Below are 24,968 nucleotides of genomic sequence, written 5' to 3' on the forward strand. Positions count from 1 at the left end.
GCTGCTGGGTATCATTGCTTCCAGGGTCTCTCAGCTTACAGAGCAAGGAAATATATATGAGTATACCAACTTATGTACATATACATATCTACAAGTATTTATGTATATATATATATTGTGTGTGTATATACACAATATATCTATCCATCTGTATTTATATTAAGCTAATCATGAGTTTATACTGATGGCCTCAACTCTAATCCAGAACCTGGATCATTCTAGCCTTCTCTACTCGCTTGTCTGTGGCCTCCCACTCTAGCAGTGAGAAAACTACCTCCCGCCATCCACCCTCCATTTACTTGTTTGTCTAATTCCAGTATACATTCGGCCCTCTGTATCTGCAGACTTGAAAGCTGTATTCATTGTACTACAACTATATTCACTGTACTACACTTTTTTACATAAGGGACTTGAGCATATGCGGATTTGGGTATCTGCAGGGGCTCCAGGAACCAATCCCCCACAGATACTGAGAGATGACTGTACACTTACAGTGATTTCAGAATTATTAAGCCATCTCTTGGGGAAAACAGCTTCATCACCCAGAGTACTCACTCATTTCCAAAGTTACTCAGGTCAGCATCTTTTCTTCCCATCCCCTTCAGTGAGGCTATTTCATACGTTTGTAATACTGTTATATTGTCATTCCCATTGCATCCATGATCTCCTGAATATTTTCTTAAATTCTCATACATTAAATTCATTCTTTGTTCTGTAAAGTTGTATGGGTTTTGACAAATGTATTGTCATATATTCACTGTTACAGCATTATACAGAATAGTTTCACTGCCCTAAAAACTTCTCGGTGCTTCACTTACTCAGTCCTCCTTTCCAAACCCCTGGCAACCACTGATCTGTTTACTGTCGCTATTGTTTTGCCTTTTCCTTATCTGAGGCCATATAGTTTTACCAGAGGATAAACTGGATCCCCCAGCTCCTCCCAATGAGGGAAGAAAGGGGTGTATACAGATAGATGTTTGCTGGTGAAAATTGGACAGAAAAAAGTGGTTTGGGGTCTCACTGTTGAATTTGACGGTTTTATTTGGTGGCCCTGTTTTCTGTCTTGTGCCGCACTCCCACTTGGGTGCCTGAAGGTCCCAAGTCCAGAGGCTTTTGGGTTCACTCTCTCCAAAGAATAAACACCTGTTCTCCTCGAGGGGTGGGGGTGGAGTGGTCACTCATTGCTCTAGGCAGAGGGCACACCTGGGACCTAATTGTTTTTTTATATACACTTTTAGCCAATCTCTTTGTTTTTTCAGCCTTTTGCTTTTCTGAAGTATGAAGGCCTTCAATTCCTGAGCATTTCTAGAGTTACAGATGTCATTGCTCATTTCTTGGTGCAGTCAGTCAGTCTCTGCAGGCACTGAGGTGTCAGTGTTTCCTCTGCTAAGCTGTTACTTACCTGTCAGCTTTCTGTCTTCCAAAATTATGTTAAGCTCTCTTGTCCTTGTGGGTTTATGCCACACTTACGTATTTTGCAAATACAGCTCTTAATGTACAGTTGTGATAAAAAATAATTGTGTGCAGTTGATTTCTTTCTTTTTTCCCCCTTTTTTAAAAATCAAATTTATTTAGGTATTATGTACATACAGAATAATATGCACCCATTTTAAAATTATTAAATATTAATTAATTAATTGATTTTTATTGAACTGTAGTTAACATACATGCTCATTTCTTCATGAGCATTCCCTGACTGCTCTTGGGTCAGGAATAAACCTATAAAAAACTATCAGTAGTATTCTTTTGAAACTTGCTGAAGTTAACATTTCTGCTTCATTTGTGGTTGCTCCCATGGCAACGCCATAGTAACTGTAACTGCTGGCAAGGTTTGAAAGTTTCTACTTTGACTTTCTTTTATGGCAGTTTGCTCTTTCACACACTCTCTTTCTTATTCTTTTGCAGCATGTGGAATACCAGCAGGGCAGACTGTTTTATATTATGGACAACTTAACTTTGGACATATCATTAAAAAAACAGGGGACAGAATTCAAGATCTGTTTTCTTTAGTAACAGGAATAAAATATTTATAAAATTCCTAATTGTTTCTATAATTCCAATAAATGGAACTGGTACCTTCTAATGGTTTACAGTTATGTTTTTTTTTAAAGTTTATTCAAGTTTGTTTGCTTACTATTGAGGTATAGTTGATGTGCAATATTATATAAATTTCAGGTGTACAACCTAGTGATTCACAATTTTTAAAGGTTATATTCCACTTGTAGTTTTTATAAAATATTGGCTACATTCCCTGTGTTGTACAGTATATCCTTGTAGCTCATTTATTTCATACATAGTAGTCTGTACCTTTTACTCCCCCACCCCTATCTTGCCCCTCCTCCCTGCCCTCTCCCCACTGGTAACCACTAGTTTATTCTCTATATCTGTGAGTCTGTTTCTTTTTTGTTATATTCACTAATTTATTTTTCAGATTCCATATATAAGTAATATATGTTTTATGTTTTACTGAATGTACTGAAAGGGCTGCATGCATTTTTTTTATCCTAAGGGATTACATAGGATGAGATGAAATAGCAGTTTTAAGAAGGGGTACTGAGCTAGGTGAAGGCTTAGATTAAAGGGATGTTTTAGTGTGCCCCCTATGGGATGCATGGCTTCTCTTATGTGATCTCATTTACTTTTATTCTGCAAATGACCACAAGGGAGCTATGAACCCTTTACAGATATGAACTTGGAGCCTTTGTCTTCAGTCAGGGCAGAGCCAAAGTGGGAAGTCAGGGCCTGTGCACTTTCCACTGAGCTTAGGTCCTGTATTTCCCTAGCTTAGGTTTCCCTAGCTTAGGTCCTGTATTTCCCCTGTGCTTTGCTTCCAGGTTAATGAGAGCCAGTGTAGCACAGTGGGTAAGCATGGACTCTGAAGCCACACTGCCTGCATTCAAATATCTATTTTACCATGTACCACTTGGGATCTTTGCCTCAGTTTCTCTATCTGTAAAATGGAGAGAATGATAGTTGTGGTGGGAATTAATATTGTAAAACACGTAGTAAACATTATATCAATACAAGTGTTTACTAAATAATAGGTAAATTGTGTTGCACTTCTTGTCCTCCTACTGTGCTCAATACTGAAAGGAAAGCAGATATTGTCTTTAGGTCTTCCCATAAGGGCCAGCTCTGTGGAAACAGAAATGTGTATAGATATGAGAGAGTTCCTTCTTACATGGAAGGTTTGGGCCAGACAGGTAATACGTTTTAACTAAAATGTCACTTAGCAGCGCTAACCCTCAAATGGTGTTCTTAAGCAAAATCTAAGTGCTTATAAGACTTGTATATCGTTGAATAGCTACGTAGAGCTTTAATAAGGGTGAAAAATTCCAGTGGTTGAACTGAAATAATCAGATGAGGAATGGTAAAATAATCGAATTATTTTTGTCTTTCTAAACTGAGAGGGCCGAACTAGATGACTTCAAATACATGTGATTTTTATAATCATTAAGCTTCTTGGTTTAGTCAGCTCAGACCTGGAATGTAGATGCCAATGTGCTTAGATTAAAAAATGGAATGATGTAATAGCTGAAAATCCTCTGGTGTCATTTGCCTAATTAAAATCCCAAAAGCTGCCTATCTGGCACATAAAAGCAACAACTAGATTGTGGAGATCTTTGGTTATAGCTTTGTGTCCTTTTGTCCATGAGCCATTGTAACCCCTTATCCCTATGTTGAATAAGTCAATGACCTTGGTGCCGTACTGCACCTGAGGTTACTTTTTAAATGAAGGAATTAAGACAATACTGTTATCACCTGTAGGCGGGTGACCTGCCCAGGATGTTATCCTCATCCAGTGCAGACTCAGGGACAGCACGTCTGTTTCAGAATACCAGTTCCACATGGGGGATTGAATAGTGTCAACAACTAAAGATTAGCCTTTGCTTGTTTGTAGAAACGACAAAGTAAAGGAGCTAGAAGAGTTCATAGTCTGAGGGGTAAACACACTGAAAAGGATAGTGTTTCTCATTCTGGGAGACGGTTTTATATCTGTCTGAGAAAAGCATCTGAGTAATTTTAATCAAACACCCTGGGCTTAGGCTAGACTTCCAATGGCTCATCCACATGATGGATGGATAAAGAGCACTGATTGGAGAATCAGTGGCTTCTGAGGAGGCAGCTGGTGAAGGTTCTCACCAGGCAATTTTGTCTGGCAATTGTCTTGATTAATGAGATTATGCAGTTGCAAAGCAAACAAAGCTGAGGCCGCTAAGTTGACCAGGAAAACTCATTTTTTTCCCTTTGTATTGTAGAGCAGGTGCCTATAGGAGCAGAGAAACACTGGGGTGCCCAGCTGACCTTCATTAACATCAGATCAGTTGCTAATTTTAGTAAGCATTTGATTAGTATTTGGGATGTTATGGTCAGGAATCTCTTCATTTGCCATTTTCCCCCACTGGGAAGATCCTGTTGAAGTGATATCTCTGTGTTTAGTTTTCCAAGTACTATTGACCCTTGAACAACTCAGAGGTTAGGGTCGCTGGACCTTCCACACAGTCAAAAATTTACTTATAATTAATAGCCGGCCCTCTGTACAAGTGGTTCCCCCATATCTGTGATTCCACATCTACAGGCGGATTCAACCAACCCTGGATCATGTAGTACCGTATTATTTACTATTGAAAAGAATCCTTATGTAAGTGGACCCATGCAGTTCAAACCTGTGTCGTTCAAGGGTTAACTGTGGTTGGAATTCTTGGCAATAACCCGAGAGAATGCTGCTGCTAGTAGTAGCTATTAACTGAGTATCTATTGCATGGAAAAGGAAGAAAGGCAATATTATGTATTGTTTAAGAGCTGGGCACTGAAATGAAACTCCTGGGTTTCATTCCTCACTGTACTATTTATAGGCTTTGTGATTTTGAGCAAATTAACCTTTCTGGGCCTCAATTTTCTCATTTATAAAATGGAAATAGTAAGTGCTCTATCCATGTGAGCTGCTGTTGTTAACAGCATTGTTGTTGTTGTTGATTTCATCAACTGACCAATGACTGCAGGAAGAGTGCAAGGTCTGTTGTACCCATACATTGACCCCTTTCTGGGTCCTTCTCACATCAAGTATGATGGAGGGAGATAAGTGAGTGAACCAAATATCCTGGTGGTCTGAGACATTTCCCGTCTGTGACTTCAGTTTTTCTCTCCAGCAGCAGCTTCCCAGTGAGTACGGGTGACTTCATTCTTTCTCATGGCTAATTTTTTTCTGGTTCATTAGCTGGGATATCAAGGTTTTCTGGCTTACCATTGTAAATAGATAAACCTTTATTGATTTTTTTTCCATTACCAAGGGCTGTAAGCTAAGAGATTTGATTGGTCACAAATGAAGGAATTTGCCCCAACATTCTTGAAACCTCTCTGACCAGGGCAATACTTGGTCTTAATTAAGATAGTGATCTTGAGGAGCAGAGAGTTAGGAGTATATAACTCCTGTGCTGAGAAGAGAAGGACTAAAGAGAAAAGCCTGAGAGTAGACATGTGCAGAGCAGCTCAGCTGGTTGAGAGTTGGCTTTGTTTAACGCCCAACTTCTCAGAAGATTTTCCTCGGCTGAGTGGGCTTGGTGGGACATTAGCTTGAGAGTGTTGCTTAGCAACGAGATTTTGTGGGACCCGATTCTCAAAGAGTCAAGCAACCCATCCCCTGCCTGCCCTCCACCAACCCTCAGCTACCATCCTGAGCCTCCTATTAGACAATCAAGTGTGTGCTGGAGGGAGGGACCAGAGACAGGGGGCAAAGTTTAATCATTGAACTAAGCAGCCTGGAAGTATTTAATCTGTAGCACCTAGTTCCCCAGAGGGATCCAGCCTGGACTGGAAGTGTGCAGCGCTCCAGAGACGTGGGAGTGAACGCTGCACGGAAATATCCGCTCACCTCAGGAGAAACCAAACTTGGGGAAAATGTTTGCGGTACACTTGATGGCATTTTACTTCACCAAGCTGAAGGAGGATCAGATCAAGAAGGTAAGGACTCACAGAGCCGAGAGATACCTGGTTCAGTCTTCCCTGACAGAGTTAATTGATCCCGTGCCTACATGTGAAGAGATTTAAGAGAGCTTATTAGAAATGGTACAGGGTGCACAGAGGCAAGTAAAAACTCGCAGAAGGGGAAGAGGAAGTAAATCTCCCATGGGCTGCACATTGCATACTGTCCTGAGCCTTCAATTTCACTCGGACTTCCTGGCAGATACCAGACGGGAAGGGGATGAGGAGAAAGTCTTTAGAAAGCTTGAAGACAATTGTGTTTGATGTGAGGAATGTTTGGGGGAAAGGCTACAAAGGAGAGTCATTTTTAAAGAAAATTTGAGAACTCTTAAGGTAATTCACATGATTCTTCACATGCTTGAAAGGATATAAATACGGATACCAAGAGGGGTGTGAGTTTTTACGTACAGTAATCAAAATATATATTGTTGGCACGTGCTGTTGGCCAGTGGTGTGCTCTTAATGATGTGCATTATTTTGCCACTTTGCCCAAGAAAACTGTCTACAAAATTGATTCCAAGGTCGGCTGGTTAACAGTTGCCAAGGCTCAAATGGGGGCCAGCCACCAGCATTCTCTCCTGGCAGCCTGCCCCTCTAGCCACACCAGTGAGCCCAGCCTGCCCCTCTAGCCACACCAGCTGCCAGTGGCAGGGCTCTGGGCACCAGCATCTCTCAATTTATAGATAACAGAAGTCCTCCCAGCAGGTGGATTTAGCCAAGATTACCCAGGTATTTAAGGTGGAGTGAGGATTAAACCCAAACCTCTGAATCCTCCTTCAGCATTCTTTCCATTGTGTCGTGATGCCTCCTGGCTTTTCAAACTGAAAGAAAGAAAGCGTGGCACCTGACAGCCCTCCTGTGCTGGGTGGGATAACCTCCCACTACATTCTGTTCATTAGGGAGTTGGGTTGCAGGTTATAGCAAATCTTAAAATATTGTAAATCAATCAGAGTTATCCTAATTTTCGTTTATTGATTAGATTCACGGAGCTCTCTACTAGCTTCTTAAGGAGGTGGAAAAGTCCTGTACAGCACTGCTTAAGAATTCATTTTCTGTTACGACCTCTTAGTAAAGATGTAACCTGCATGATGTCTCTCCAGCCCTCAAGGGGAGTCTTTGGACCTTTATACCTCTAGTTCTAGCAAATTAGTTTCGTTTCCTTGGGCCCCTTTGTGGTGGTTAACCTTTAGTTAGACCCAAGAATCAGGCTAGACATGTTTGTCCACCAGCCCAGGTGCAGGCCCAGGAGGTGGGATTGCAGCCTCCACTGATCTGTTCCAGGTCCTTCTGGGAGGAGGGTCAGTGTTTGTCAAGGCCTGGGGTTGACCCCTCTCTCTCTCTCCCAGGGGAAGGCAAGATAGCTAAGAGAGAGCTGAGCAGGGATAGTCGGGAGCACTTTCCAGCCACCGTGATGAGCGAGCCAGCAGGTGTCTGGGGTAGCAAGGGTGGCTAGTTTATGAGTTGCTGCGTTGAGTCACATGTTCTGAGAACACCAACTCATTCACTCCTCGTGGTGACAACACACCTGGTCAAAAGGCACGGGCTCTTTCTCCATCCCGGTAAGGTAGCCAGTCCCCTCCATAGTTTCTGTGCTTCCTGCTTCTAGAGTTGTCAAGATCCTGGGTGCTACTTGCCTACGAGGGTTACTATTCAGACCCTGGAACAATTTTTTAAAATTTCCTTATACCAACATTAAAACTAAACCAAAACAAAACAGGAAGGAAGGGAAAGAAAGAAGGAAGGAAGGAAAGAAGGAAGAGAAAAAAAGAGAAAGGAAGGAAAGAAGGAAGAGAGAGAAAGAAAAAGGAAGAGGGGAGGAGAGGGGGGAGGGGGAGGAGGAGGGAAAGGGGGAGGGGAGGGGAGAGGAGAGGAGAGGAGATCTTTTCCAATTCAATGTAGTGATATTATTTGACCTATTGATAACATCGGACTGGGTCTGGTCACTGACCTGCAGATTGTTCATTCATAAGAGAAGAACTGGTTAGGTTTTTCCCTGTGTACTTTTTACAGTTTAGTAAGTCAACGTTATGAAAAGTGGAAATGTTACCTTTAATCCCACCCTTCTCACAGACACTGTCATATTTGCCACGTGGAAGCCCTTGCTGTCTTTTTTCACAGTGGATGTTTTTACAGTTATAGTGTGTGTACCACTGTGGATCTGTATAGTTCACTTACTGTTATAACGTAACCATTTAAGTACATTTCTCCATAATTATCTTCCTAATATTCAGTCAAGTTGGATATGCCATAATTTAACCTTTTCCCTCTTGTTGGACATTCAGCCACTTTCATAAACTTTTTTAACAAATAAAATATTGCTATGATAAACATTGGTGTGTATTTAATGTTCTCCATATTTGGGATTATTTCCTAAGGATAGATTCCCAGAAGTGACATCACTGGGTTCAAGAGTTGAACCATTTTATGACTCTCGATTCATAATACAGGATCTTTGGACTAAGTGATCTGTAAAGTCCCTTCCGGCTCCCACATCCTGTAATTCATCAGCTCTGAGCTTGCAGTTTTGAATTTGCTCTTCATACGTTAAATGTGATGCTTGTTGGCTCTTTTGTTTAGAAGATATCCGGTGTCACATGGTTTGTGAATCACTCCAAGAGTGGACTTGGTTTTCTGAACTCAAGTACTCTTCCTTGGTGCCTGCGACTTGTGGGCCTGCTTATACAGGCCTCAAATCCCCTGTTTGGATTTAAAATACAGCCTTTTTGTTCCAACGTATGTTTCATTCTTCCCTTCTAACTACTGTACCAGGTGCTGTGGAAGATACAAAGAGTAAACAAGAAACTGACGCTAAGTTGACATTTGTCTGTCATAACTTTAACTTACTGAAAGAGCAGGAGTAGTAACCCAAAGTCCTGAATGACTGTTAAGCTTCAGCTGGCAAACTACCCCCAAAGGGCCTCAAAACCACTACTTACATACGAACGATGATGCTATGGGGTTACCTGGAGGAGGTCTTTATACTCTGGGGCTGAGAAGAAATGAGCAGTACGTTCAGGGGCACTGTCTGAAGGGCCTTGGGGTGATAAAGAAGCAAGTTTAGGCTCCGTGTAGTACATCTCACCCTTCCCCAAGCCCCAATTACTTGGGTCACGTCCCTTCTGTCGGTTTTCTCCTTGTGTGTTGTTGTGCCAACCAATTAGTCATAAACAGACTCGGGGTGAACAGAAAGCCCTTAATGAAGCATGACCTGGTTCCATCCTATCTTCTCAAATATGCTGAAAGTCCAATTGTCCTCTTTTGTTAATGGCTCTCTGATGGTTTTCTGGCCTCTCGCTGGCCCCCAAGCCCCTGGAGCCATGGACCACTTCACTGGCCTAGGACTCCATACTGGCCCTGGACTGAACTGGGATGCCTGCCCTCTAGGCCTGGCTGATGACTGGGTACCTGTCTTATGATAAAGGTCATGTGACCCCTGGACTTTGGTATAACTTGTCTGTTGGGCTTGTGGGTCCTGCACAAAGCTGTGAAGCAAAACCAGGCCATGGAGTGAGGAATATGGAGACTGCATTATAGTCCCAGGGCTGCCACTTACCTATGGCTCTCCTAATGCTGCTTAATGGCTCTGAGCCTTGGAGTCCCCATCTCTCAATTGGGAGCAATAATTTGGCCTTACCTGACTGCCTCAAATGGATGTCTTGGAGGTTAGATGAGGTGACATACACGAAAGCACTTTGTATACTGCAACAAATGTTCTTAGCCTTAGATAAAAGTGTGGGAGAGCAGTTCCTGCAGGAACGTGCCAAGATGAAGCCTCCTTGTGACCTGGATGAATTGAGAGGCTGTTCAGTAGATAAAGCAGGGTGGCAATACAGGGCACCTATGCCACTGTCCCTCCTCCTGATACTCCATCCCAGCGAGCCCTGGGAATCTAGGCTGCCACCACCAAGTGATTAGCCTTAGCATGGGGAGGAAGGTAATATGATGTGACTTACTACCTTCAAATGGACTGCACAGCAATAGTAATTTTTATATCTTCCCTCCACTGGGGTAGTGGTCCTTTGTCCCAATTTTCTGGTTACTTGAGTGACATGCACTCATTTCCAATAGCAATTTGATCTGGCTTTAAAAATTAAATTTCATCTTAGTTAAAACAACCTCAGTTAAAAACAAAATGGAAATTTAAAGCACTGGACTTTAGAGGTTGCACTTGGAAACTGAGTTTAGCTCTGATCTTCCTAGCGGCCCATAAACAAGGGGAAACGTGTGAATATATATTGTTATCATTGCACAAAAGAAAGGTTCCATGTTTAGGAATTTGAGGTTCAAGCTATAGCTAGTCTTTTCCAGAGGAGAGGCAATAGGACAACGGTGAGGGCCTTGAACCGGGAATTAGAAATTGAATCCTTCGTTTTTGCCCCTCCATTGTCCCATCAGAGAAATGGGGGAATCATTTTTTCCTCAGAGCTTGTTTTTCAGAGGAATAACTCCCCACCTCCCTGGCTTTCCATTCCATTCTGTTCTAACTCCCCAGCCTGATGAGAGGTCAGGCAAGGGACCTTTGGGAATCCACATCAAGAAGCTGTCCCGAGTCAGGAATGCAGCTTCATGCCTGGAGTGGGAATTTACAGCCTTGAATGGAGGACAGGTGTCCCCAGCAGCCAACCCTGATCACTCTGCTATCTGTTCCAGGTGGACAGGTTCCTGTATCACATGCGGCTCTCCGATGAGACCCTTTTGGACATCATGGCTCGGTTCCAGGCTGAAATGCAGAAGGGCCTGGGGAAGGACACCAACCCCACAGCGTCGGTGAAGATGCTGCCCACCTTTGTCAGGGCCATTCCAGATGGCTCAGGTGAGTGGAGCCTGATCAGGATCAGGGACCCTGATCCCCCTGGTTCCCTCTTGGCTGATGGGTAACTGAAGTTTGCTCCTGTTCCCTGGCTTACCTCTCCAGCCCTCTCTCCACATACCCCCACCCCCCCGACTCTCTATGCTTCAGTCATGCTCAGTACCAAAAGTTTTGAGCCAAAGTTCAAATGCACCTTGTTTCTTCCCTGCCTGCCTCAGCCCTGCACACTCTGTTCCCTCTCCTGTTGGAGAATCCCAGCACTCTCCCCCTTATGAACACCAGTTTGGCTTTTCCATCTCAGTGTAGAGGTTACTGCCTCCATCTGGGAAGCATCCCCATGCTGGATTAGGTTCTTATCAGAGCGCCTGTCGCCCTGCTGTGTATGAGAGTCTCCCCACTGGACCAGCACTCCCTGAGGGCAGGGTCTGTGTCTTCTTCACCACAGCGCTCTGAGCGCTGCATAGTGCTTGATGCATACTAGGCCTGAAATATTTGTAGAATGGATAGTAAATGTCATTTCACCCCTAGGTATCTAGATTCTAGGCTATAGATAGGAAGTAGTGGAAGATAGTATGACGTAGTGGCAAAAATATTAAATAATAATTGAGGAAACCTAGGTTCTAGGCCCAGCTCTGTCATATCTCAGTGACCTTTGGCAAAATGTTTAGCCTTACTTTTTCTATCTGTAAAATGTGCTTTCTACTGCTGCTGTAATAAGTTAGCGCAAACTTAGCAGCTTTAAACAACACAAATTTTCTTACAACTCTGGAGGTCAGAAGTTTGCAGTGGGTCTCCCTGGGCTATAATCAAGGTGTTGGCAGAGCTGCATTCCTTCTGGAGGCTCTGGGGAAGAACCTGTTTCCTTGCCTTTTCCAGCTTCTAGAGGCCACCTGCATTCCTTGGCTCATGGCCCTTTCCATCTTCAAGCCCCAGTATAGCATTTTCAAATCTCTGACTCTGACCCTTCTGCCTCCCTCTCCCACATTTAAAAACCCAGTGATTCCATTAGGCCCACTCAGATAATCCAGCATAATCTCCCAACCTCAAGGTCAACTCATGAGCAATTCTGATTCTATCTGCAACCTTAATTCCCCCTTGTTACATAACCTAACATATCCATAGGATCTGGGGATTACAATGTAAACATCTTGGGGGAGCCATTATTTTGCTTACCATAGCCTAGAGACCTCTAGAGGGAATCTATGAGGTTCCATCAAACTCCTTCACTCTCAGCCTCTGGGTAAAGCCATAGGAGGGAAAGGACTGGTATCTACTGGGCACCTATTATGGTCATGCGGTGCTAGGGACTCACTGTCTCATACAATCCCCATAAGAACCCCATGGTGTAACTTTTATCCTCAGGTCAGATGAGCTCAGTGAGGACCACGGGGCTTCCTCAGTGTCAGGGCCCCAGTTCTGCAACCAAGCTCCAGCAGGGGCTTTGGGGCTCTTGAAGGAGCAGGGACCTTTGATCGGATTAGCGGGCTTTGGGCCCCTCTGGGCCAACGCCTGGGCCCAAGTGGCTTGGCTCTGCCGTTTGAGAACTGGGAACTGTGATGGGAAGACCCGTGCCCTTGCTGGTGGCGGTTGTGTAGTGGGCAGTGTACCACCATGGAGGAACACAGGCTGCGGAGAGAGACAGTCCTGCTTTGAAATCTCTGCTGAGTTCTGACACTGCTCTTTGAGAATGCTGCGGGGACTGTGTCCTTGATAGATCATCTGGGGCATTCCGAGGAAGCACCTGAATCATGAGGTGTGTGAGGGAGGGAGCCCCAGGTCAGAGTCCTCCTGGCTTTTGGTGCTGTGGTTCCTCTTGTAGAGGTGTGTCCCCAGAAGCAAGGGAAAGTGGCCTTTGATGGTGTGAGGCTACTGGCCAGGTGTGCCTTCCCGACCCTGGCTGCTTCAGGAAGGTTTGGAAGTGAAACTGACCAAGTTTTAGAAATTGCGTCCTCTTCAGGCCGAGAGACACCACCTCCTTTCTTCACTGTCTCCTTAGAGCCTCTCATCACACAATAAATCTCACCAGTGATCCTGCTGCAGTGAGGTCCCTGGGCCCCGAGTCCCTGTGGAGCCAGGTGACCTTGTTAAGTCCCAGAACCACTGTACTCCTGTCCTCATTAGTAAAAGGGACGTGGCCAGTTTGTCCCACCAACTTGTAGGGTCGTTAGGATCAGATGAGGTCATGTGGAAGGAATGCTCTCAATTATTCAAAATGTCCCAAGTCCTACAGAGCTCCTGGGAGCTGGTGGTATGATTTCATAATTAGATCCTAATCTCTTGGGGCCTCCATTTCAGAAATGTATTCAATTTCCAGAGAAATCCTTTTGAGTTTGCCTACTCTCTAGTTTCCCCTCTTTCATCTGAACCTCCCTGAGAGGGGGTAACCTGATTGAGCCTTAGTTACCTCCCAGCCTGTCAGTCAGGGAGCAGCAGTTGACTGTTCTTACAAGTGCCTTAAAAGCATGGTTATCGTTTGTGCCTTCTCCTCTACCAGTCACAAGGGACGGGGGACAGGAAGTGCCCATCTTGTGATTTGAAGGTGACAGTGGTTCTTTAGGCCCCATCCCAGCTGCCTCTCTTCTTGGCCTCTGTCTCCAGACAGCCTCCTAGGCCTCCCGGAGGGTGAGCCTTGCAAGTTGAGCCCAGGAGCCCCAGTGTTGTCAGCTGATGGGCCCAGGGGTCTGCATTAGGACAGGGGTCCCGCACTTGCCTGAGCATAAGACTCACCGGGGACGATTCCTAAACATATGGCTTCTCAGGCCTCTCCCCCTGGAGATGGTGAATCTCCAGGAATATACACGTTCAGTTGTCCTGCGCCTTTGGGAGATGCTGCACTAGGGAGTGGGGAAGGGACAGGAGCACAAGCCCTGCCAATGGCTTAGGAGAAGAAAACCCCTGGTGTCCACGGCTGCCTGGAGCCACTGAAAGGTCACTGGAGGATCATCTACAGCTGGTGGATTCTCAAGGAAACCTCACCTTCTTGAAAGATCATTTCTTTTTTTTTAAATTTGTATTCTTTTTATTTTTTAAAATTGCGACATAATTGACATATAACATTAGTTTCAGGTGTACAACATACTGATCAATATTTGTACATATTAAGGAAAAGATCGCAACAGAAAGTCGAGTTACATCCATCAACACACATGGTTACAAATTTTTTTTTCTCGTGATGAGAACTTTTAAGATCTCTCTTAGCAACTTTCCAATATGCAATACGGTATTATTAACTAGGGTCACCAAGCTGTACGTCACAGCCCCATGATGAGAGGTCATAATGATCTTAATAATCACCGTAAAGATCCTGATGGCCCCCCTGCCACTGTTGCCCTCTTCTTCTAGGCAGGTCCTCCTTTCCCTGGGGTCCAATGAGTCCTTTCTCTGTGTCAGAGTTACAGAAGGGATCACACCATGTGGTTTTTATTAAAATCCTCCAATCTATCCTGGTTGGTGTCAGAGGCGTTTTCCCAAAATCTCAATCAGGTCTTGGTTAAAATCTTTCTTAAAATCTTTCTGTGGCTCCCCCTCACCTTCTGGATAAATCCCAAATTTCTTGGAGGTGGGGTGGCTTTTCCACATCCTTCCTAATTTAACCTGAGACTGCCTGCCAGTCTCATTTCTGTCACACGTCCCTCCTGCTCAAAAGCGCAGACCTTTCCCACCCGAGGCAATCTCATTCCTTTGCTCATGGCCTCCTCTCCCTGGACCCCTGCTCTCCTCTGTCTGGCTGGCTGACTTGCTCTCTTTCTTCATCACTCAGCTCTGTATCACTTCCTCTGGGGTGTTGACTCCTGCTCTGATTTAGACACTGCTCCCTGTGCTTCCCACAATCAGAGCACGTGCCCTACTGTGTGGAAATGGTTTATTTACTTGCCTGTATTTCTTTTTTTTTTTTTGTGGTACGCGGGCCTCTCGCTGTTGTGGCCTCTCCCGTTGCAGAGCACAGGCTCCGGACGCGCAGGCTCAGCGGCCATGGTTCACGGGCCCAGCCGCTCCGCGGCATGTGGGATCCTCCTGGACCGGGGCACGAACCTGCGTCCCCTGCATCGGCAGGTGGATTCTCAACCACTGCGCCACCAGGGAAGCCCTTGCCTGTATTTCTGATGGGCTTCCCAGGGGGCCCACCGTCTTCCGTCTTTGCATCCCTAGCACCTGGCATGTCACTTGCCAAGAAGTCAGTGCTCAGTAAATGTTCATACGTACATGGATCATGTGATCTACCCTCTTTCCTGTGCAACACCTGTGATAACACCTGTGAAAGCAAGAGATGCTCGGTACATGATGAGTGCTAATAAAGTTGCACAGGATTAGGTCCTTGGAGTCCCTCCCTAAGTAAATGGCTCCATCAGGTTCCTTTCAGGGCTGGTCTAGGGAGATAAGAATCTTGCTTTCCAGAAATCTCCACAAAAGCAAAATATCCAGCTGGCTGGGTCTATAAATGAGGACTCTAAACCTTGTTCCACGGACCTGCAGCAGCAGCTTGTTTAGAAATGTAAAATCTCAGGCCCCACCTCCAGTGAATCATAGTCTGCATGTTAACAAAATTCTTGGGCGATTTACATGCACATTAAAGTTTGATGAGCGGTGCTCCACGCCATTGGGAGGGCTTGCCACTAGTTCCTTGATTGCTAGGAACAGAGAAACCTAGTCAAGGCAGGTCAGGAAAGGAGGCTTGTAGTACAATGACACATAAACCGAAAAGGGAGACACACAGGACCTTGTGGGAATCTGAGGGCAGGAACTGTGGTACACTCAGGCTTCACGGGAATTGGAACTTAGGAATTTTCCTCCACGGTTTCAGCCTACATACATGTGGCCACCTTGGCTACCCAGCTGACCTCTGATGTTTGGGATGCTTCCACTTCAGTTTTTACCACCTACTAGCAATTTCCCTCTATGTTTTATTTCACATTTCACAAGGAGTGAATCTGAATGGCCAGCTGGTTCCTTAGATTCATGCAGCTGTGTTTAGGGTCACATGGTACCAAAGAAAGGCCACTTGGGTGACCAGATTTGTGGTCACGGAGTTTCACTTACACGTGCCTTGGCCATATGTCATGAAGCATTCCTGGTACATGCAGCCCCTTTTCCAGCATAGATAATTCTATACAAAGACTTGTTCGTTCAAGGGTTTGCACACATGAGTTCCCATCCCATATCTGTGGCTGATGCTGAAGATACTGGCAGGGTCCTAGGCAGTAACTCTGGCTGGAATCTGAGTTGAAGTCATCAGGGTGGGCTGCCTCACCCCAACACATGTGTCATTTCCACCTTTTTATTAATAGCATCTGTCTTATACTGGACTCAGTTAGGTTACATTTTCTCCTTTTGGAGTGGCTCTGGCCCAAAATATTAAGCATCCTTGGCTCCTTAAGGACCAGCATTTGGTTCTTGTCTCCTTTCCCTCCTGGAGTGTCTCCTCTCTGCCCATAAGACTGAGGCTCATATGGGGCTGCTTTCTCTTCCCTGCACTCCACCTGCCTTTTCTGCCGTATGCACGTTTCCCGGAGTATCAGCTCTCTCCTCCCGGTTGCCGGGGTTGTGGCGGGCTAGAATAAGCTCCACCGTCAAGGCCCATTTCTAACACCACCTGCGTGAAGGGAGTTCACATTTGCCCTCTCCAGGTGAACACGTTTATTCCCTACGGGATGGCCCAGTGGGCAGGGCTGAGGCTGCAGAAGCAGGCACACTTGGGTCACACCCCAGCTTTGCCCCTTGGAGGGCACAAAATCAACAGCCACACTTCTGGAGTCTTGGCGCGTGGGCATAATGATGCCTGGCTTGTGGGGGTGGTTGTGAGACTTCATGACATTTATTACAGCTCCAACTTCGAACGCAGAGTTTGCTATTTAGCAGACCCTCAATAAATGATAACTTTTTGGACTTTGTTTTTTAATAGAAAATGGAGAGTTTCTTTCCCTGGATCTTGGAGGATCTAAGTTTCGAGTCTTGAAGGTGCAAGTCTCCGAAGAGGGGAAGCGAAATGTCCAGATGGAGAGTCAGTTCTACCCAACACCTAATGAAATTATCCGAGGGAATGGCACAGAGGTAGCAGCGAAGGGGCTCTGTGAAGGTGGGGGAAGGCCTTGGCATCAAGTTCCTGGGTGACCGTGCCTTAGCCCCGCGTCCTGTGCTTTCTCTTCTCTGCAGCTGTTTGAATACGTAGCTGACTGTCTGGCAGATTTCATGAGAACCAAAGAGCTGATGCAGAAGAAATTACCTCTTGGCCTAACCTTTTCTTTTCCTTGCAAACAGACTAAATTAGAAGAGGTAAGGCTGGTGCAAGGGAGGGAAGGAGCTGGATAGGATTTGGGTTTGGGGCTGGAGAATGGCACGTGCAGGGGTCAGACTGGGAACAGGAGAGATCAGCAGGAGTTTTCTTGTTTGTTTTTTGTGAGGTGGAATTGGGAGGCAGGGAACATGTTAACATGGCCGCCTTGATCTTACACTTCCTAGGGGCACAGCACAGGGAACGAAATGGTTTTCACCCCCAAGCTCAGTGGCTCTCAGACCTTGGTTGCGTCAGAATCCCTGGAGGGTTTGTTAAACACAGATTTCTGGGCCCCATGCAGGAGTTTCTTAATCAGTGGGGCCTTAGACTTGTATTTCTAATAGGTTACCGGGTGATACGAATGCTGCTGGTCTGGCGACCACTCTCAGAAGCATTGACACAGCTAACTAGAATAAGAGGGGGTAGACTTGGGGAGTCTCCCTCTACAGTGAGCACTTAGGAGGAGGACTGAGGTGGGGTCACTGGAGTGACAGTGTTACTGAACAGACCCAGCACCTGGGATGTATAGTCTCAGCTGTGCCACTAGCCACCTGGAGTCTCCAGTAGTCCATCTCTGTGTGCCTCATATTTTCAGTTTGTAAACAGGGAGAAGGCAAAGCTGATCTTATGTGAATCTGTGACAATAAACAAGGGGCCATATAAAAGGACAATGAGCTTTCTGGGGCCAGGGGGTTATTGTCGCAAGTCAGGTCTCCGCAGGCCACTCCTACCTGGGGTGGTGGTCTGTGAGCTCCTGCTGCACAGACTGGTCATGACACCCAGCTCATAGTCAATTCATGGACCACCTTGACTTGGGATGTGTTTGATATTGTTGGCTTGAGCCGCTTATTGATGATGGGATAGTGGAAAGAGAATGGGTTTTCACGTTCCACAGACCTGGCTTTGAATCCTGGCTCAGAACAAGTTGTGTCCCCTGGGCAAGTTACTTAACTTCTTGGGTCCCTTGTTTTCTTATCTGTAAAACAAGGATAATATCTACTTGCTGGGCTGAGGTGAAGCTTAGAAGAAGCATCTGTAATGCACTGAGCACTGTGCCTGTTGGATCGATGGTAGCTGCAAGGTTTTGACAGTTGTCCCTATACAACTTGTCTCTTCATTCTTTTGTACCTTGTCCCCCAATTCCACAGATGTTTCTGGAGGGCAGGCACTATTTTATATTGTTCTTCCTCTCCATCCCCAGGGTCTCTAGCACAATGTCTTATATTTAATAGCTATTTGATAACTCTGACAATTGAAAGGTGCAGTCAATCATTTATTGGATTCCGTTGAATGGGAATTTGCCATCATCTCTCTATATGGGAGATGGGCTGAGGTTTACTTTTTAATTATTTTCTTGAGAAAGAATTAGAAAAAAATAGTGTGAAGAAGGTTTCAGGGAATGTTAGAAGAGGCCAGGTGGAGCTTCGCTTGTGTTTGCAGACTGGAAGAGCAGAGTTCCCCCGCGTCAGTAGGGGAAGTGGGAGGAGTCAGGAATCAGGCCTCAATTCACCAAATAGTTAAACACCTCTTATTTGAGCTTAGGAACAGAGACCTCAAGAAGAAGGAATATGATGATGATGATGATGATGATGATGGTGATGATGATAGACTGTATCTCAGATTTTGACAGTGTCTTGCATGCTGATGAACTCTTTATGTGTATAACCTCATTTAAATCCCAAAGCAATCATATGAGGGAGATATAATTATTTCCACTTTATATTTGAGAAAATGCAGTTCAGAGAGGTTAAGAGACTTACCCAAGGCCACACAGCCAAGAATGGCTCAGCCCAAGCTCACAAACTCCCTGACCACACTGACTTTCCAAAAAGACACAGGTCTAGAATGTTGTTTAAAATGCCAGCAGGTGCCTGAAAGCATTTTGACCCATTTTGTGTTGTATCCCAATGAGGGTTTTCAGACGACATTTAAATGAGGCAAGGATGGCTTGATTATATCGAGGAAGGGAAAAACTTTTTCTCTTCAAAGTCTAGCTGAATTACCTGCATTTTATAAAATTTCCCCCCAAGCTGCCTTTCAGTGAAGTCTAAAGTAGAAAAGCTTCAGCCACAGGGAAATGCGTTAATAATAATAACCGAGAGTGGGCATAGCTGTTTAACCGTGATTCTGCTGCAGATGTAGATTTGTGACATGAAAATAAGGGCTTTGGAGAAGGTGGAGTCTGATCAGCCATGTAAGTGCAGAAGGAGGTGGGAAGGGGAAGACTTCTTATGAGGAGGTATGGCTAAGGGGGATTCTTTGTAAAACTAAAAAATGATTAAAGAAGATCAGGGCATTGGAATTAAAAGAGGATGTCACTTTGTTGTTGCTGTTGTTTTGTTTGTTTAAGTGAGGGAACAGAAAAGTCTTATCCAAAGAGAAATTTCTGTGTGTGTGTGTGTGTGTGTGTGTGTGTGTGTAATTAAAAGAGGATGTCACTTTGTTGTTGCTGTTGTTTTGTTTGTTTAAGTGAGGGAACAGAAAAGTCTTATCCAAAGAGAAATTTCTGTGTGTGTGTGTGTGTGTGTGTGTGTGTGTGTGTGTGTGTTTCTGATGATAGAATGGTAATACTTTTTCAAGGTAGGAAAATCAAGAGAGAGGAAAGAGGGTAGGAATTGAAAAGTTTAAAGAAGAAAATAGAAACTCCTCTAATCCAAACTTTCAGAGATACACCCTACTAGAATTGTTGGGTTTTCCTTCCAGTCATATCTATATTAAATACTGGTGTTATACTGTTGGTGTAATTTAAAAATATGTAGTTGTATGTACAGATTTTTTTTCACTTAACAATATATCACATGCATTTATTCCCCACTCCCCCATATTTAGTCCCCCCAACAGGTACCACATTGTCCCTAGCATCCTTTTTGGGGGGACACCACCCTACAATCTCTTACTCCTCTGGTGGGGCAGGGATGTTACCATAGCCCATGAGGGCAGAATTTAGAGCTACCACTAGGCGGCGCTGTGGTGCAGGGAAAAACCTGGTCACGGGTGGGGGTGTGTGTCAGAGACCTATGTTCCAGTTGGGCTCTGTCCTTCACTCACTGTGACACCTGGAACAGCTTCCTTCCTCTCTAAAGCTTGGCTGCTTTATCCATAAACTGAGGGGATGGGGATGGTCAGGGAGTTAGTAAGTTTGGGCTCAGCTCCTCTTGACTATGTGACCTTGGGCAAGTCTCTTAATCTCCAAGTTCTCTTCCAGTCTGAAAAATTCTGTGATTATTTGCTATGTTAGACATGAAACTCTTGAGAAACACCAATTGTAAGCAGATAATTGATAATGCAAATTGAGAACTATTTTTCTAAGTTGAAATGAAGTCCCTGAGGGAGTCTTACAAGGTAACATGTCAGTTCTGCTTTGTGGACCTGGCAAACCAGGCATTCTGCACACATCATGCATCTACCGTATGCCGGTACTTCTATCAGAGCAGTCCTGTGACAGAGGCAGGGGAGTGATGTTTCCATTTTACAGATGAGTAAACTGAGGCTCAGACAGGTTAAATGACTTGGACAATGTCTTATGAATCTAAGTGTTCTGACTCTGCAACCATTGTTCTTTCTGCCCCTATGTATTATGTTTTAAACTGCTCAGATGAGAGTAATAAACATGTCGAAATTATTAGAAAAGGCCTCTGGAGAAATGTTGAAAGGATTGGTGTGATTCAGCTTAAAGAAGAGAAGGCCACAGGGGGGTACACTTTAAGCATGAAATTTCTGCAGCTCATTTTCAGAACTGAGTGCCTTCCTCATTTTGTCTGGATCTGAAATCTTCCCCCAGGGTGTCCTGCTTTCATGGACAAAGAAGTTTAAGGCGCGGGGAGTTCAGGGCACAGACGTCGTGAGCTCTCTGACCAATGCTATGAGAAAACACAAGGTAAGGAATCCACCTCCGTGTGGGGAGGTCTCCAAGTTCTAGCCCCTTTCTCTTGTGGGGGTGAGGGGAGGACGTGGGGGAGGGTTGTCTCCTACATGCCTGCCCTCGAAGGAGAATCAGAGACGGATTTGATCTTAGGGAAGGTCTCACTGTAGCACAGATGCTGCCGATTTGGATAAACCCACCTGTGAACCTTGGCATGTGGAGAGTGTTCCGATCACTGTTGAAGGGTGACCCGCACTTCCCTGGGGACTCCCCAGCTGCCACAGCCCCTCGGGGGTCTTGGTTAGACCTGATGCTGTGTGTGATGCTCCAACCGCCACCTTTCCTCTCTGAGGCTTAAAAGGTCACTTTCTTTCCTGTCTGGCTCTCCATCCCACTTTCCACTCGCTACTCATTGAGTATCTCTGTTTGTTGAAAACATTTTATGATAATTTAAAGAACTATAAAAGCAAGACCTGCTCCTTGCAGAGCTGAGAAGTACACAAATAAACCCAAATGACTTGCTACCCTGACAGCATGAGGAATATATTGATGTATACCCTTCCAGTCTTTTTTCTCTTTAAAGTTGCTCTCATGTTCTTTCGTATCCTTTGTTTTTCTCTTATTGTTTTCATTGCACTTTAAAATGCTCCCCCAAACCTTGTGGAACCATGGTGTAATAACCCACGTTGACTTGGTAGAACGGGAAACCCATGGTGGTGCCCACGGAGAGGACTTGGCCGAGGCTGGTTAAAAATGTCCCCATGGGCAAGGACTTGGGTGTTTTCTCCTGGAAACGCTATTGCTCCTAGGATAAACATGCTTTTCTCAGGTCCCTCAAACATGGGCTGGAGTCCTGGTGATCGGTCCCTCGTATTTTCATTGCTCAGAGGCTTTCACCCACACAGCAGGAGCATGAGTTTCACTCTTCAGCTCCCATCCGCTCTTTCTCTGCCCTGAACCTTGACAAAGGCCTTATTCCTTACAGGCAGGCCCAGAAGGCAGGATCTAGAGATTGTCTCAACCAGGCACCTTCACTGCTTTTGCTTCCTCTGTGGGGAAACATAAGGGGATAACACCTCCCTCCCACCCACTGATGCCCTCTGGGACTTGTGTTCCAGCAGGACTTAGATGTGGACATCCTGGCTTTGGTCAATGACACCGTGGGGACCATGATGACGTGCGCCTATGATGATCCCTACTGTGAAGTTGGTGTCATCATTGGTAACTCAATTTGACTTCCTTCTTGGAGGAGGGTGAAAGGGGTTGGTTTGGGGCTTAGTTTCGGGGAACTCTGAGTAAATTCTGTGGGAAGGTGATTGGCACTTTCTACTTAGAAGAAGCAACACAGGGAGATGGAAAATTAATTTACGCATTCATTCAGCAAGTGTTTACTGAGTGCCCGTTGTGTGCCAGGCCTTGCGCTCTGCATCAGATTCTCAGCGGTGAGAGTCCCAGAGGTTCCCGTGCTCAGGAAGCTTTCAGTGCAGAGGTGGGTGAGAGACCAGAAAGGCCTAAACAAGTAGTATAGTTTCAGGTGGTGGTTAGTATGATAAGGAATATAAAGCAGGGCGATGTGACTGAGAGTGAGTGTGGTGCGGTGGTCAGGCCGGGCCTTGCTGAGAGGTGACATTTGAGCAGGGACCTCAGTGATGAGGAGGAGGGAGCGAAGCAGCGCTGGTGAGGAAGAGAGTCCCTGTGGCCTCTGTGATGGGAATGAGTCTGGGGTGCTCGAGAAACCCTAAAAGGCTGAATCAAAGCGAGTGAGGCTGAGGGTAGAAGGCCTTTCACGTGAGAGAGTGCACAGGACTGGGCAGGTGGCCTAGGACACGGAGCACAGTCACTGGAGGGTCTTTGGCTTTTACCCCAGGGGAGACAGGGCACGGGAGGACTTTGGGTGGCAGATGGATAAGTGGGGTGTGCATTTTTATTTATTTTTTAATTATAAATTTATTTGTTTTTTGGCTGTGTTGGGCCTTCGTTGCTGCGTGTGGGCCTGGACCAGGGAGGCCGCAGCGCAGTGGGGGGGTCTGGTGGGTGGTCCCAACACCTGAGCTGAGGGGCTCTCCTGGAGGGGTCCATGAGAAGGCTGTGCAGGGGACAGTAAGGCCAAATGGACCGGGTTTATAGGCTGTTCTCAAACATCCCTGCAGCTTCCCTTTTCCTTTACCACTATTGGGGGAGGTTTTCCGAATTGCTTTTTCTTTTTGTTTCTTTTTTTATTTTTTTGCGGTACGCGGGCCTCTCACTGTTGTGGCCTCTCCCATTGCAGAGCGCAGGCTCCGGACGCGCAGGCTCAGCGGCCATGGCGGCCTCTCCCATTGCAGAGCACAGGCTCCGGACGCGCAGGCTCAGCGGCCATGGCTCACAGGCCTAGCCGCTCTGCGGCATGTGGGATCCTCCCAGACCGGGGCACGAACCCGTGTTCCCTGCATCGGCAGGTGGACCCCCAACCACTGCGCCACCAGGGAAGCCCCAGAATTGCTTTTTCTGAATTTCCAACTCACTCTCCTCAGCCTGACTTTCCCAAAGGGCAGGATCTTTACAGCGGAGGGGCTTGATCTGCCTTCCTGTTTCAGGAGCCCCACACCTCTGAATGGGCCTGGCGCTTGTCTGTCATGGCATCTGCTACTGCCCACTGTGTCTGTCTTAGCGACTGTGTCTGGTAACCTGCCAGTTGGGTGCCATGCCTAAGCAGTGTCTGTGCTTTTCTGAGAAAAGCTTTTTCCAAATATTCTATTACACTCTGATTCTCTACATCTCTTATTTCTCATGTTGGCTTTAAAATTCTGACACCAGAGTATCAGCCAGGGGAAGATACTTTAAAAAATATTTTTTTTAAAACAGCTTTATTGGGGAATTCCCTGGCAGTCAGTGGTTAAGACTCCGTGTTTCCACTGCTGGGGACCTGGGTTCGATCCCTGGTCGGGGAAGTAAGATCCCATAAGCCACGCGATGTGGCCAAAAACAAAAAGAAAAACAGCGTTACTGAGGCATAAAATCCTCTCATTTAGTTGTATAATTCAGTGATTTTTAGTGAATTTATAGAGTTTTGTAACCATCGCCACAATCCAATTAGCACATTTCCATTGTCCCAATAGGTCCCAAACCTATTGGCTGCAGATTGTGCCTATCTGCAGCCACTCACCACTACTCAAGTGTTTGAGGTATTTCCTTGGAGTGAGTTTGTGTTTGAATAATGGCACGTTGCTTTCTTATGTGATAGCTAATCACTGTCAAAGATAAGGATGTAGCTTATGCTAGGAACAATTTGTGGCAGGCTATGAGTAAGGAATATTTTTAGTATCAGATAGAGAAGAAGCGACGTAGCATAGGGAAAGGATTAAAAATATTACTGTGGGTCGGTGATTTTTTTAAAATATATTTACGAAGTTTGGTTAGCTCATCCTCCTCTTAGTAAATATACTGTCAGCTTTCATACATATTCATCAGGGACTTCTTCACAATTGACTCCATTGATAACAGCAAACCATTAACACCCTGACAAGTGTAGACTTGGCATGTCAGCTTTATTCCTCATGAACTCCCCAGCTCGCCAAAAGCTGCTTCCCTCAGCGAGAACCGGCCCCCAGCCCCCGGAGTGGATCAAAAGCACTTTGTGATGCGTTCAGAGGACTCTTGGGCAGTTGAGAGTCCCCTCTGTCTTTGTCCAGCTGGGAGCCCTCGCGTCTCTGTTTTCTCCCTGATCCCTCGTCCAGGCACCGGCACCAACGCGTGCTACATGGAGGACATGAGCAACATCGAGCTGGTGGAAGGTGACGAAGGGAGGATGTGCATCAACACCGAGTGGGGGGCCTTCGGGGACGACGGGGCCCTGGAGGACATCCGCACCGAGTTCGACCGGGAGCTGGACCTCGGCTCTCTCAACCCCGGGAAGCAGCTGTGAGTACCCTGCGCTGTAACCTGGGCATCGGCACCAGTAAATGTCCACTTACTCAGGTACGCTTTATACCTGGGAGGCTTCTTAGCTGTGACTCGTTATCCATCACAGGGAGTTTATGAGTCAAGGCTTGTGTTTCAGTTTC

At 45.7% G+C, this 24,968-nt stretch overlaps 1 protein-coding gene across 23 annotated transcripts in view; it reads left to right on the top strand.

The window, feature by feature from the left end:
- The first annotated feature begins 5,898 nt into the window (after positions 1 to 5,898).
- The window catches only part of LOC102983587 (hexokinase HKDC1), a 74,875-nt gene continuing 55,805 nt past the window's right edge, over positions 5,899 to 24,968 (top strand). For 18 of the 23 annotated variants that reach the window (XM_055081067.1, XM_055081069.1, XM_055081068.1 and 15 more), the window contains exons 1-7: positions 8,945 to 8,988; positions 10,633 to 10,795; positions 16,692 to 16,840; positions 16,943 to 17,062; positions 20,845 to 20,940; positions 22,044 to 22,146; positions 24,642 to 24,825. In XM_055081067.1, coding sequence (XP_054937042.1) covers positions 10,654 to 10,795; positions 16,692 to 16,840; positions 16,943 to 17,062; positions 20,845 to 20,940; positions 22,044 to 22,146; positions 24,642 to 24,825 — 794 coding nt within the window. In that variant the 5' untranslated portion in view covers positions 8,945 to 8,988; positions 10,633 to 10,653. Of the gene's footprint in view, positions 5,962 to 8,944; positions 8,989 to 10,632; positions 10,796 to 16,691; positions 16,841 to 16,942; positions 17,063 to 20,715; positions 20,941 to 22,043; positions 22,147 to 24,641; positions 24,826 to 24,968 lie in introns of those variants that run through there. The other 5 variants (XM_028481567.2, XM_028481579.2, XM_028481580.1 and 2 more) reach the window with 4 other exon arrangements.

The sequence above is a fragment of the Physeter macrocephalus genome, chromosome 20, assembly GCF_002837175.3.
Source record: "Physeter macrocephalus isolate SW-GA chromosome 20, ASM283717v5, whole genome shotgun sequence".
Lineage (NCBI taxonomy): Eukaryota > Metazoa > Chordata > Mammalia > Artiodactyla > Physeteridae > Physeter > Physeter macrocephalus.